The sequence below is a fragment of the Puma concolor genome, chromosome C1, assembly GCF_028749965.1.
Source record: "Puma concolor isolate L17-30 chromosome C1, mPumCon1.1.hap2, whole genome shotgun sequence".
Classification (NCBI taxonomy): domain Eukaryota; kingdom Metazoa; phylum Chordata; class Mammalia; order Carnivora; family Felidae; genus Puma; species Puma concolor.
In genome coordinates this window covers 149697939-149711592 of record NC_141674.1, presented here as the reverse complement: position 1 = coordinate 149711592, position 13654 = coordinate 149697939, and the positions used below count along the sequence as shown (strand labels likewise).

The window sequence follows — 13654 nt, the reverse complement described above, 5'->3', positions numbered from 1 at the left end:
AAAGGGCTTCGGTTCAAATTCTCCCCTTCCGAGGACCCATAAGGGGTAAGCACCTCCAGGCAGAGTACTAGTGATGGGCACATTTTTGTCTTTACCTTACAGACATCATAATTAGGTATCTGACTGTGTCTCTTTGTACAGGCTGCTAGGAATCCTAAACCTTTCTGCCCACTGAGAAGCAAAACGAATCAAGTCTTATGAACCTGACTCCTGACTTCACCCTTGTTTTGCATTTTTATTTTTTTAAATTTAAGTATAGTTGACACACAATGTTACATTAGTTTCAGGTGTACAACGAAGCAATTCAACAACTCTGTATTATGTTGTGCTCGCTGCAAGGAAGCGTGGCTACCATCTGTCTCCATATGCTGCAATACGATTGCCTATATTCTCTGTGCTGTGCCTTTCATCCTCATGACTTATTCAGTCCTTAAATAGAAACCTGTATCTCCCATCCCCCTTCATTCATTTCCACCCCCCCCCCCACCTTCCCTCCCTTCCGCTCTTTCACTTGCTTTTATTTTCTTTCCTCAGCTCATATCATCATGGGGAAAAAAAATCTTATTTTACTAAATGTCTATCTGTAAGCATTTCAAATCCACTGGGGAGGGATTAAGTATAAAGCAGCCTCAGGAAATAACAGCAGTGGCTAACAGAAATATAATAGTGCTTACCATGTATGGGTTCTAAGACCTTATCATATGTCAACTCGCTGAATACTCCTAACAGTCCTACAGGCAGGAAAACTGCATACGGCCTGAAGCCTTGTCATGGTGCCCCATGCCGTTCTGATCATGCCACACTATCAGAAAAACTGGAGCATGTATCCCAAACCCATGTATTTACAAATTATGTACATGCATCACCCTAATTTATTCTAATACAATCATACACCAAAAAATATATTTTGAAGAGACTTTTTAAAAAACCCACAAATTGACATTTGTCTCAAGCACTCCACAGACGGTCTTGTGTTCTCCAATTTTCAAAGCCAGGGCTCTATAAAGAGAGTCCTTTGTCCTTCCTTGGGTTGTGGACAAAATCAGATATAAGGACATGTATGTAAAGTGCCTCACATATCATGAATACCCAAGAATGTTTTCCTCCCTACACAACTGAAAATAGAGTAGCATTGAAAAAACAAAGAAACCTTTTCAACTCCTATATTCAGTATGATGATTGACACAAAGTTTAAAAGTTAAAACGCTCGACCAATGAATTAAAGATCAAACAAGAAAAAGACATAATGGTTGCTTAGAAAAGTGGGAGACAGGAATGAAAAAAGAAAATCCCAGCTATACTATAGATACACCACCTCCTTTGACCTGCCAGCATAAAGATCACTAACAACTTTGGAAAGAGAAACCCGAGTCTAAATGAGACCGGGTGAAGGGCAGAGAGAAGAGTCGAGGAAGCACACGGTGCCCAACGCCCTGGTCCTCCTGGCCTGACGGGATTCGCTTCTTCCCTTGCTCACCCCCAACAGCTTACACAGTTCGCAGCTGCTGTGCTGTATTTTGCATCTCCCCAGGTGACAAAGGGAAGGATTGCATGGATGAGACCAGCCTGCCTGAAACCTTCGGACCAGAAACACCAGACTGGGCTTCTCCCTCAGCCCCACCTGCAAAGTAACCAACCACACAGCGAACAGAGGCAGCTCACCTGGAGTGACTGCTTTTACCTCCCTCAGCCCGGCCAGGAGAGGACTCCAGGGAAGGCACTCAACCTAACTCGTCCTTGCCTGGAATGCCACAGGGAAGGTGGCCTGAGTTACCTTTGGCTCTCAGGGACTTTCTGGCTTCTCCTTCCACAACTTCCGATGGACAACGGCTTGGCCTGTATAAAGCACTGCAGAGCCCTGCTCCCCTTCTGGGTTTGCACACCGGCACTATGCTTTGGCTTGTGGCAGACAGATCTCTGTACCAAATCTCCAGCTCAGTGCTCATGGCATTGCGCAAGGCATGCTCTGTTATGACACGCAGGAAGGCCAAGGACCCAAGCCATGGTTCACAGCTGTATTTGTGAAGTCCCTTAGACTGTGGAAACACCTAAAGGATCAGTGGGCGCAGGGCACTGGCAGAGTGGAGGACAGGCCACACTGCCTAAACACAGTCTGACACAGCAGGTAACAGACTCCAGAGAAAAGCCTGTGGATTTAAACACCATGAAGTTTTCTAGCGATAATACCCAATGCCATGCTTAGGTAAAGCTTCACCTAACCTGCATACTGGAGCTTCTCACATAGTCCAGTGACTCCCCAGAATTGTGGACTCTTCCAGAAAAGAGCACAAGGCACCACCAGTAGTTGCTATTATTATGCACCTACAGCATACATCTTCCATCAAGAGGTGTCAATCACTGCCATGTTTTAAACCCTTTTTCAGTAATTGATAACTTGCCCAGGTCTCCAAGGGCGGAAGACCCCTCTTTGGTTCCACAGGTGGACAAGTTTGGAAACAGATACTGTACCTGGGCTTTATTGTAACGATGCTGAAGAAACTTGCTGCTGGTACACAGTAGGTGCCAATAAATGCTTGCTACACCAACAGAACAGCCTGAAGAATCCAACTACACTGTGAATACAAGTACTACAGCAGGCATTCTGTTGCCTCGAATCATCACGAAGGATTTCTTTCCCACATTAAGTATATTACCAAATTATATATGTAAAGGCAAATTTTCCTCCTTCACCCAGGAGATTAAAAAGAAAAAGCTTCTATAATTAAGGATGATTTTTTAAATTGCAGGCAATGTAGCAAAATGAATATTAACACAGATCTCAAACACTCTAAATAGTTATTACCAAATCAATTTCAAAGCATTTCAATTTAGTAGCAAGCAGGGCAATACAGGTGGCAACAAAGCAGTATTAGCATAAAATCAAAAGGGCAGGATTTACAACAGGTTAAAATGAAAATAAAATACAATTAATTCCTCTTTGTAGGCCTCTCTATGCATATGATCATCTCCCTTGGGACACAAAGTCCAGGAAATAAAAGGAACAAAAGGTCTCTAGCTACCTCTGGAATCACTCTCATTTTACAAGCCTAGGAGGGAGTTGAGTCACAGGAAGATAAAAGTCAGCCCACGAGAAACTTTTTTTTTAAATATACTAAGCTACTGGGCAGAAAACAAATATTATCAAACTCTAGCAAGCACCAGCAGGATACTAATCAAGTACCCAGTATTTCTTGCAAGCCACGTTTGCAAAAGAAATGTTTCTGTGAAGGTATGCCCCTGCCTAAATTTACACCTGCCTTCCAGCTTCAAAGGGAGAAAGAGCAAAAACAAGCTGCACCACACCTCCCCGCCAGAGAACGGGGAAAGGCAGCAGGAAGAGCCTAAGTTCTTTACCCTTTTCATACTCTGAGCACTTAATCTCTTGAAAGCTATCTGGCCTGGTGGAATGTGGTGGCTCAGGTGTTGGGAAGCTGGGCAGGTGAACAACACACCTGCTCTGTGTGGGACACATGCCCAGTGGGGGAGATGTGGATGCGGTCCACTCAGAATAACCCTCCTCCTTCATGGAGCTGTCCTAATACCAACTCTCAACAGGAAACAGATCTGGGATACTACAAAAGTAATTCCAAGACTATAAATGTCAGCAGGTACAAGGAGACAGCAGAAGAAGGGCCTGGAAGGGACAGATGACTAACTTTTAATGGCCTCTTACTCAGCCAGAATTTTTCTAATTGCTACCTATAAGTCCTTCTCCTGGGCACATCTATTATTAACGCATAGGAAGGATTATTATTTTGTTTTTAAATCGTGATAGGAAAGCTGGGTTTTGTTTCTCCTCATCCAATATGCATTCACTTTCTTCCTAAAGAGAGAAATAACCTATTTTCTTGAAACACACACACACACACACACACACACACACACACACACACACACACACTGATCATAATGTGGGCACAAAAACTAAACAGTATGTTTAAATCAAACAGTGCTTGTTAAAAAAAAATAAAAAATAATCGAACTGGTATTCACATGCATTCCAGTGAATACACCTACTTAATTTTTTTCTGAGCTGAAATTAACACAGTTTGCAAGTTCCATTTGTTAACAGTGGAAGCAAGTTTATTCAAAGGAGTGTCACTAAGAAAAAATGTTTTCTCAGGCACGGAAGAAATCCCTTTAAGAGCCACTTCTTTACAGAGTTTTCCCTTTAAAGCAAGTTATTAAAAAGCTATCTTATTCTGATTGAGTATAGTTTCACATTTAGAAGGTCTTCACACTGCAAATTTGAAAAATCAGACACTCATTTCTAGGTAATGCTAATGATTTTACTATCTACAGAGTAGGAAATTTTACTTTAAAAAATATGTGTGTTTGTAGGGAATTCAGTTACTGCCCATCCAGCTGTCAGAGACAGGATTTGTGCATGACAGAATTATGATACTTCTAAAGAACATCATAAGAACGCAGGGCACCTGGGTGGCTCAGTCGGTTAAGCGTCTGACTTCTGCTCAGGTCATGATCTTACGGTTCATGGGTGCGAGCCCCACGTCAGGCTCTGTGCTACCAGCTCGGAGCCTGGAGCCTGCTTCAGATCCTGTGTCTCCCTCTCTCTCTGCCCCTCCCCTGCTCATTCTCTCTCTCCCTCTCTCTCTCAAAAATAAATAATAAAGATTAAAAAAAATAAAAAAAAAAAAAAAAGAACATCATAAGAACTTGGACCTCGTCAAAGTAGGGTGAAGTGAGACTCCCCTCTGTAGGACACAATAAAGCTGGAACAGAGGGCAGAGGATCTGCTACCCTCTGACCTCCACACAGAAAGATTGGAAGGGGTCCAAGAAATTCTCCTAATAGTCATTATTCTGCCCTCTCCCCCACTAAGCTGTTCCCAAAAAGAAACTTCTCTTCACCCGCAACATGTCAAAACCAGCAGAAGCAGAAGAAGGACACCCCACGGCAGCCCTCACAAGGCTGTGTGAGCATGTGGGAACGGAACCTTCCCTTCATGGCATCTGCTGAGCAAAAACATGTAGATTAAGTATAATCGGCAAGATGGAAATCAGCTTACATAGTAAGAGGAGGGCCAGGAATTTCTAAGGATGGGTTAAAACTATTTGAAATTTCCCCTAAGTGCCCTATATAAACCGTGCTAATACTGTGCATACAATTCTGAGCTCCATATGGGCGCCTGCAGCTACCTTAAACTACACAATGCCACAGCAACTGTGTGCACGGGCTGACAAATCTTAAACAATTTAAAGTGGAAAATTAAATGGAAATTTCCTCCCTGCTCTCTCCAGGGCCTATGGAACTTTAGAACAGGGATCCCAACCAGCCCATGACAAGCAGCTGCCAGGCCTTCCAAAGCAGGAAGCCAAGGTAGCTCACCTTCATCATTACCCATTCAGATCACTGTGTTCTTGAATATTTCACTCTGTTGAACACTTAAGATGCCTAAAGGCTGCTGTTCCCAGGCTACACCTTATAAAAACAGTCATGCTCCTCAGGTAGATAAAGCACACACGCCACCCCCAGCAATCACAAAACCACAACTGAGTCACAGATCCCTGCTCTGTGATGAGGCCATGAAACCTGCATACCCTGAATTAATTCAGAAGGCAGCACTCTGCCTCCTCTGGCCCCACCAATCCTGCCTCTTCAAAGAGGTGTGGCTAGTCTGCCTAGAGAGGAAATACTTGGCTTTTTTCCCCCTTCTCCTCCCTACCACACCCTCTCCTATATCCCTTGGCAACAGGTTCTAGTTCTGCAGGTCATGGAAGGAGAGTGAACAGAGGAACATTGTCCCCAGGAGTGCTTCCCTCTCAGCCGCCTACAGTCCTCACTCCCTGCAGAAGATCAGCTAAGGCAGTAAGAAGCACAATTTCCAAAGCTGGGGGTCTTCTGTGAAAAATGGATGTACACTGCCTGATGACTAACACTTCATCTCAATGGTCACCATTTTTCATGCAAAGCTGAGTTAAGGGAACGTGTCTGACTGGAGCCAAGGAATGAAGGACAGCCTCAGTGACATGAAACGTGTCATTTAACTTTAACGACAAGACAAACATTAAAAGATGTGACAATGCCAACTTGGAATGGGAATACTGCATAGCTTCTTTCAAAACCAATTAAACATTCCTTCCTTTGATGCAACTTGATAGTGGCAACAATTCTTCCTTAAATTCTCATTCCCAACACCATGCTAGGAGCCCAGTAGACAGCCGGAATAACATAAATAAGGACCGCTCTCCATCCATATGGAGACAAAAATAAACAACAAAACCAGAACAAGTAAATTAAAGGAAAATACTGAGGTGCTATGGAGAGCATATGATAGGAGGTCTAACCAGTCTGGGATTGGATAGAACTATACTTTTTCAAGTACTAATTAAGAGCCTTGGTATTCCTGCAGCTCAATTTCTCAATGACACGACAGAAAACAAAACCAGCAACTTTTCTTTCCACTCTTTACAACACTTTTAGGGGCACCTCAGTGGCTCAGGCAACAGAGTGTCCAACTCCTGATTTCAGCTCAAGTCATGATCTAACAGTCCTGGGATCGAGCCCTGTGTGTTGGGCTCTGCGTTGGGTGTGGAGACTGCTCGGGATTCTTTCTCTCCTTCTCTTTCTGCTCCCTCCCCTGCCCACATGTTCATGACCCCCTACCCCCAAAATAAAAAAACAAAAAATAGAACACTTTTAAAATTGCAGCACTGTATCTCAACAAAAGAGAGAGAGAGACAGAGAGCAGGAGGAATGAATAAATGAATGAAGGTCATTTTCTGTCACTGAAAAAGTTTCTGTCAAAACAAGAAACTGGCTTGGTTATAATTAGAGGCATGTAAGGCCAAAGGCAGATCATTTCATGAAAAGAGAAAGGCTATCCCAAAAAACTGTAGCACTGACCAACTCCTCTTCTGAAGGAAGGTAAACTATGGATGAGAGGACATTTCAGAAGGGTGAAGAATGCTGTAAAGGAAGTCAACTGGCTACCGCAGAATACCAGAGACCCATTAGTGATGGACAGCGCAGAGAGAGGGTGTGAGGACAGAAGTAACACTGGGGAAAATTAGTTGACCTAAACAGTAGGTGGGGAAGTGGAGTGAGGAGAGAACAGGAAATCAGTAGAATAAGCTCACTGGAAGGGCTTAAAACTGAGTGAAAGAATTTAAATTTGCTACAGAAACCTCAAGCCCCCATTTTATTTTTTATTTTTTTAATGTTTATTTATTTATTTTGACATAAAGAGAGAGAGAAAGAGAGGGAGGGGGAGAGGGGCAGAGAGAGGGAGAATCCCAAGCAGGCTCTGCATGGTGCATGGGAGCGCAGAGCCCAATGCAGGGCTCAAATTTGTGAGATCATGACGTGAGCCGAAACCAAGAGTCGGACGTTTAACGAACTGAGTCACGCAGGTGCCCCATCAAGCCACCATTTTAATGAAATGTCCAGAACTAATCAACAGAGACAGAAAGCAGACTACTGGACAAGTGAGGCTAGGGGTGTGGAGGAAATGCAGTGTGACTTCTAATGGCTACACGGTTCTTTTTGGGGTGAGAATGTTCTGAAATCAGATGGTGGTAATAGTTGCACGCCTTTGAGCAGACCTAAAACTGTTGAGTGGTCTAAATGGGTGAATGCTGTGACATGTGAGTGCATCTCAGTAAGACAATTAAAACTGCAGGAAATGAAAACCTACTGGAGAGCCTGAAACAAGTGAAGACTGAGGGCACGGGCTGCCATCCTTATGCAGAGGGCCCCTCAGAAAGCTGCAGTGAGGTCTACATCGGGGATCTCACAGGTCTTCTGGGGCAATCTCCAAAATATACAGTGCATGAACCTGCAACTTGGTTTTGCAAATTACACTTGAAAGAAATAGAAGGTGACTAAAGAAAATAAGGAGCTCAAATGTCATTCCCTTTAATTATATTCTAATGTGGAAGTAAGTGAGGTTCAGTCCACCTACTTAAAATGCAAAATACTCCTCAAAGACATGTGCGTAACTCAGAAAAAGGGAAGGAACTGAATGTTCAGTAGAGCTGAATATTGTTCAACAGCAGCACAATGCTGGAGCATAGGAGGGCCCGGACAATCCATCCAGTGGTCCCACATGTCTGTTATCTGAAAGGCACCAAGCTGGACACCTGAGACACACAGGTGTCCAACCCCAACTGCAAAAACATAAAGGCACACTTGTCTGGGGTAAGATGTAAAAACAAGGGCTCTTAAATTCCCAGTTGATTCTAATGTGCATCTGGGACTAGAATCTACTGAACTAATCAGAATCCTTACTTTTACAGAGAAGGAAAGAAGTGTGCAAAGAACTCAAATGTTATGCAAGTGATTATCCAGCTAAGCATCCTAAGAGTCAGTACTAGAATCTGTGTCTCCTGACCCACAGTTTAGGACACCCATACCTACTGTGTGGGTGTGTGGGGCACAGGATGGATATCCTTACAAAATTCTGGCCTCAAAACAAGCGGTCAGATACCATTAAAAGAAACTAAAGAACAAACGCCTGGAAATAAGTGAGGAAATAAATGACCTTGAGATTGAGGTAGGACGATGCCTCAATATGCAGGGATTTTATTGCCCTGGTGTATGTCTTCGTGGGATGAGATCCCCAACAAATGGAATTAATCGATGAAGAGGTAAAATTTTGTAACTTCACAGGCCAGATCTGATCTGGAAATTTTTTAACCAAATGAACCCAGTGTTATGAAAATAAATAAATAAACACCAAGGAATGTAAAAGCTGATGCTTTATCCTCTCGGCTGCACATGGAGCCAGCGCGGTCTGTGAAGAACAAGGCGGGCCCTGGCAGACTGACCTTCACAGACCACGCTAAAATCCTCTTAAGAAGTGCCCGGTGAATGCTCTGGCTGACGTACATGGAGCCATTACATTACCGAGTCGTGTGCTTCTTACCTATAATTCCACTGTCCTTGCTTTCCAGGGTGGAACTAGGGCTGCTAATGGTCTCACAGGGACTTTTGTTGGCTGCGGTCTTGCTGACACAGCTATTCAAGGTTGAGCAGGGGCTATCGGTGCTAGGAGATGCGGTGCTGCTTGTTAGTGTGGAGCAAGGACTGATGCCTTGGCTTAGAGCTGTGCACTGCAAGACGAACGGAAGGAGGAGTTAGCACGGCTTTACACAGGATGCTGCTACACAGTCTTTTGTTTCTGGTGCGACAGCGATAAAACTCAAAACAGGAACACGGAAAACAGCTTTTTAAAACTAGGGAGCTTAATATGTATGTGGTCTTCCAAATTTTAGAAGAGAAATATCCTTGTTCTGTCCCCCTCCCTTGTGATTTCTTTTTTTTTTTTTTAATTAAAAGGGCAGTCTTAGAAATAATTTAGTGGGAATGCACATTCATAAAACAGAAATAGCAAGCAGGCAGACTTCCTTTCATTTAAAGTCTGCAGAAGACAAATGGGTTCTTTGACCTCTGTACGGAAAATCTGGGAACTCTGTTTTTGTAATGTTTCACGAGCACTGCAGCCTGATTCAATTCCTGAAGATTTATGGGCTCTGCGGTCAGGGCAAGGAGGCTGATGGCCACTGCAATCTCAATCAGTGTGTGATACCCTGGCAGAGACCCTCCCAGGGGGCAGAGGCTCTGGCCCCTCACGGTCATGCAGACATATACATCTCGAATGGGAAGCGGCAGGCTGCCATTCACTAGGATGCAGCGTGCTCTCCCATGCAGGAACCATTTGATCTCCTCTTATTTTGTCTCTGCCTCATCTCCTACAAATCTTTTCCTCACCCCGCTGACCCTCCAAAACCCCCACCACGAAAAAGCACAGGAAAGCACATCCCAAAGCAGCCAGCTGAGAAGAATGGTGTTATAAAGATAAAAGTAGTATCATGACTAGGAGATTCTTGCAGCCACTTAAATTCATTTAGCTACCCTTGCCTGGGTAGTGACCTGAAGGTTAATGTGGACATTTTCTTCAGTTCTGTGCCCTTCTGCCTCTCCCCACCTCCCCACTGCAGAAATCACAAACTGTCGAAGTAAACTTCAATACACAACAGCCCAGACTCATGGACTGAACAGGGACTTCCTCACTCAGGGAGGGGGAGAAGACGGTTATGCCTTCGTTCATCCTCTGAGCAGGTAGGACATGCAGGGTCTTCCTCAGGCATTACCATGGTTTCATTTTTTTCTTCAATGGTTATGTGTGTGGCACTTGGGATCCCTTCTCCCAGTAAAAATCCCAGCCTTGTCAACAGTTCTTGAGCTGCCGGCGAACAGCTCGGTTCATTATCGGCCTTTGCTTCTGGAACAAAGAGAGAAAACAATGAAGATGCCCCTCTGGGGAATTTCAGGTTTGCATCTGGAGGAGTCTGCGCTGCAGCTGCTTGTCTGGGGCTTTTGTGTATTTTTATAAAATGCACAAAGTTTGACAATGCTGCCTGTCCTCAAGCAATACATTCTAATTAAGAGGCTGTGACAGGTTAAGAAAACAGTAAAAGAGAAACTCCAAGTGCAAAGAGTGAAGTATTTGACCTGAATCAGAACACAGTGTGATTATAGGATAGCAATTCCTATTTCCAGGTCCTGTGAAAAAGGAATATATCAGACACTAAAGGCAGAGAGAGGCCTGCCCTTCATCTTAACTCTTTAAAAGCATAGGGTGGCCAACGCCCACAGGAGGCTGAAATAAAGTTAAACCCCAGTGGCATACTGGCAGAGACCTCGGCTACTTAAATGTTGGGGTACACCTGAAATCTCAGCTCTTATTAACCAAGACAGGGGCATTACTACTTTGGTGGAAATGTCCTGTGCATACCCCATTCCCACGACAGTCAAAAGTCAAAGCCAGGACTCCAACTCAAGGGTCAATTGTCAGGAATCCACTCTGAAACAAAGATTTTAAAACCCAGCAAAATGTGTCCCAGGGGACCAGGCCCAAGAATACACTCTGCTGTTCACATGGGGATGTAGAAAAATCAGGCTGTGTTCTCAGCACACTCCACAGTAATGCTGGAAGCACAGTTAACCTGAAGGTCACAGGGCAGGCTTAGAACCTGTCCTTCCTCTGGCCTCCCTGACCAGCTGGCCATCTTATTTTTCCCACTTAAACACATTCTGTTGTTGGGTTTAAATGTTGAGCTACAGGTTAACCTTGTATCCAAAGGCTTAAGGGAACTTAATTAAGGGTGACAAAATGATATTCACACCATTCTAACACCTTTCCTGTATTTTTAAATCAGCATCCATCAGGGCATTAAAAAAACAAAAAACATATAAAGCAAACTCTGCTTACAGATGTTAGAACTTAAAAAGCAATATGCAACCTGTAATACTCTCACTCAATGTTTTGTTCTTTTCTGTTAATTGTCTAGAGACTCAGACCTATACATTCATGAACCAATTTTTCCTAGACGTGGAAATCTGCAGGTGAGTCTTAGAAAGATAACATGAGGAAAGAACAAAACAGCAGTGTTACCTTTGAGCTACAATTCCACCACCAAAGTTCAATGCTAACTTTGCCTTCTTTAAGGAACCGCAAAAATCAAAACAAGTAGAGCTGAGAAGACCATCTGTATTATCCTCACTCACATATCAGTTTTGCTCAGTCATGCTCCCAGGATAGCAGCTACAAGGAAAACCAGGCTGGTCGTATCTTCAAGGAAGGAAAAGGATCCCACCCCTTGCTTACTCTCAAAACTCCCAATGTGTGTGGTAAGAATTGCTGTTTGCCAGCCTAGATGTTTTTTAGTTGCTCTAGAAAACCACAGGGGTAAAAGAACCAAGGCTGATTGTTCTGGGTTAAGAGTGCCCGCATGTTTCTGGATCATTTGTGTTAAACCTGTAACAGGAAGGGGCAGCGGCCACAAGCCAACGGAGTAAAAGAGCACCCCAGGGTGGGTCAACCACACCCAGAAGGCCACTCTACAAAAAGCCCCTTCCCACCAGAGATTTCCAACCACATTTCGATTCCCAAGGCACTTGGGCATTTGGGAAAAGGCGGCAGGAACTAAACCAAATCAGTAAAACCCAGGCACACCCAAGGGCTGAACCACTTCAGAACAGGATCAGAACACTTCAGAACAGCCTCGCCCCAAGGCTCAGACAGGGCAGCTATTTTATCTCAGGTGGCAGCTGGACCAAAGGGAGAGAACAGGATGCAGATGGAAAGGGAAAGAAGAGGGTAAGGGGCCAGAACTCAGCAGTTTTTCTACTACACGTCCCCCTTGCCTTTCAAAACAATCTCTATACGGCTACCAAATTGTGACTGTGCCCTTGAATGTCTGAATGTCTAGCTTCTGGTTCGACCTGAAACTCCAGGGAAAGTGCCAGAAACTACTCCCAGTTGGCAGCTGCTGTGGAGGCACAGAGAACAGCTGCACAGGCTTGGCTGCCACAAAATTTACCCTGACGACAAACAAGGCCACGGCCTATCGCTCACGTGGGGCTCCTTCCGAGACCCTGTAACCCATGTAGGTCCTTGGCAGGGGGGGTTACCCCCCGAGGAGTCAATGCTGCCTCCACACTGTGTCTGTAGACAGACACCCCAGACTGTCAAGGTTTTCATTAAAACATATGTATTTATGCAAAGACAATTAACTCCTCATCTAAACCTTGCCCACAAGCTGGGAGCTATGGCAATTCCAGGTTTAATGTCTAAATTGACAGGACACCTCCAAATTCATGAACAACTTGTTCTCCTAACCGTTCAAACTGGATTTGAATGCCCCTAAAGTTCTCAAACCTGACCTGGAGTCGGGATGAATAGATGTCCTTTATTTCAGGTTTAGCATCCAGTAAGCCATTGCAATTTCATTTCGTCCAAAAGCTTCCCAACTGTCTCTTCATATAATTCTCTCTTCGCAAATGTCATTCTAGTGACCTTCCCCTCAGAAGCCCTCTTCGGTCTGAATTCCTCAATCCATGTCAAGCCGTCTGCATTTTCCCCTCCCTAATGCACAGAGCTTTCTCTCTGGCTGAACTTTTCATTCTGGCAGAAGGACCCCTGGGTGAAGAGTGACGGTCCCATTTTGGGAGAGATGAGTTGCCTGGGAACTCACGCTGGTATACTAGACTGTGAAATTAAAATGAATTTCTATTTCTACAGCCGATCACCAAATACTGAGATCTGAACAGTAAGATAAGATGTTCTTGGAACTAACTCTTACTACAAAATTATCTCCAAACCAAAATCCAATGGGATACTCTAAATGGCAAGTATTTTCATTCATGTAGTTAATACTAAATCACTCATCAATAATAGGTGTACCTTACCCAAAACAAGTGGGATAAGTACTAGAGAGACATCATCTCTTAGCAACACTTTATATCTCACAGATTTAAATATCCAAGGAATTTATGATGGCTGCATTTGGAGTTGAAAGGATAATTGGCCTCATACTTCCTGGGACTCTATTAGACAAATGGGGAGTGATATTCCTTCCCAGTAATGTTTTCATGGAATCTTCAACAGGACACCATTATGAAATAACCAAGTGGAGGAAGGCAAAGAGAATTTTTCAGGTCACTTCTTGTCTCTTGTTAACTACCCACACCTTGTTGGACTACGTTTGGGACACCAACCTTCAGGTATGGTCCATAAATGGACCACCTTCCCAATTACCACCATCCTCACTTCAAATCCACTTGTGCCCCTTATAACCATCCCCTTATCCTTCCCTACAGTCTCAGAAGAAAGGACTTCTCCTGGCCA

At 44.0% G+C, this 13654-nt stretch overlaps 1 protein-coding gene across 16 annotated transcripts in view; it reads right to left on the bottom strand.

Annotated features, from left to right (window-relative positions):
- The window catches only part of TANC1 (tetratricopeptide repeat, ankyrin repeat and coiled-coil containing 1), a 242412-nt gene that overhangs the window by 68931 nt on the left and 159827 nt on the right, over nt 1-13654 (bottom strand). For 9 of the 16 annotated variants that reach the window (XM_086718668.1, XM_086718667.1, XM_086718677.1 and 6 more), the window contains 2 exons: nt 10116-10246; nt 8888-9074 (listed from right to left, as the gene is read on the bottom strand). The exons of 4 other annotated variants lie outside the window; for them this stretch is intronic. In XM_086718668.1, the coding sequence (XP_086574794.1) occupies nt 8888-9074; nt 10116-10246 (318 nt within the window). Of the gene's footprint in view, nt 1-1774; nt 3841-8887; nt 9075-10115; nt 10247-13654 lie in introns of those variants that run through there. 3 more of the 16 variants (XM_086718669.1, XM_086718671.1, XM_086718679.1) reach the window with 2 other exon arrangements.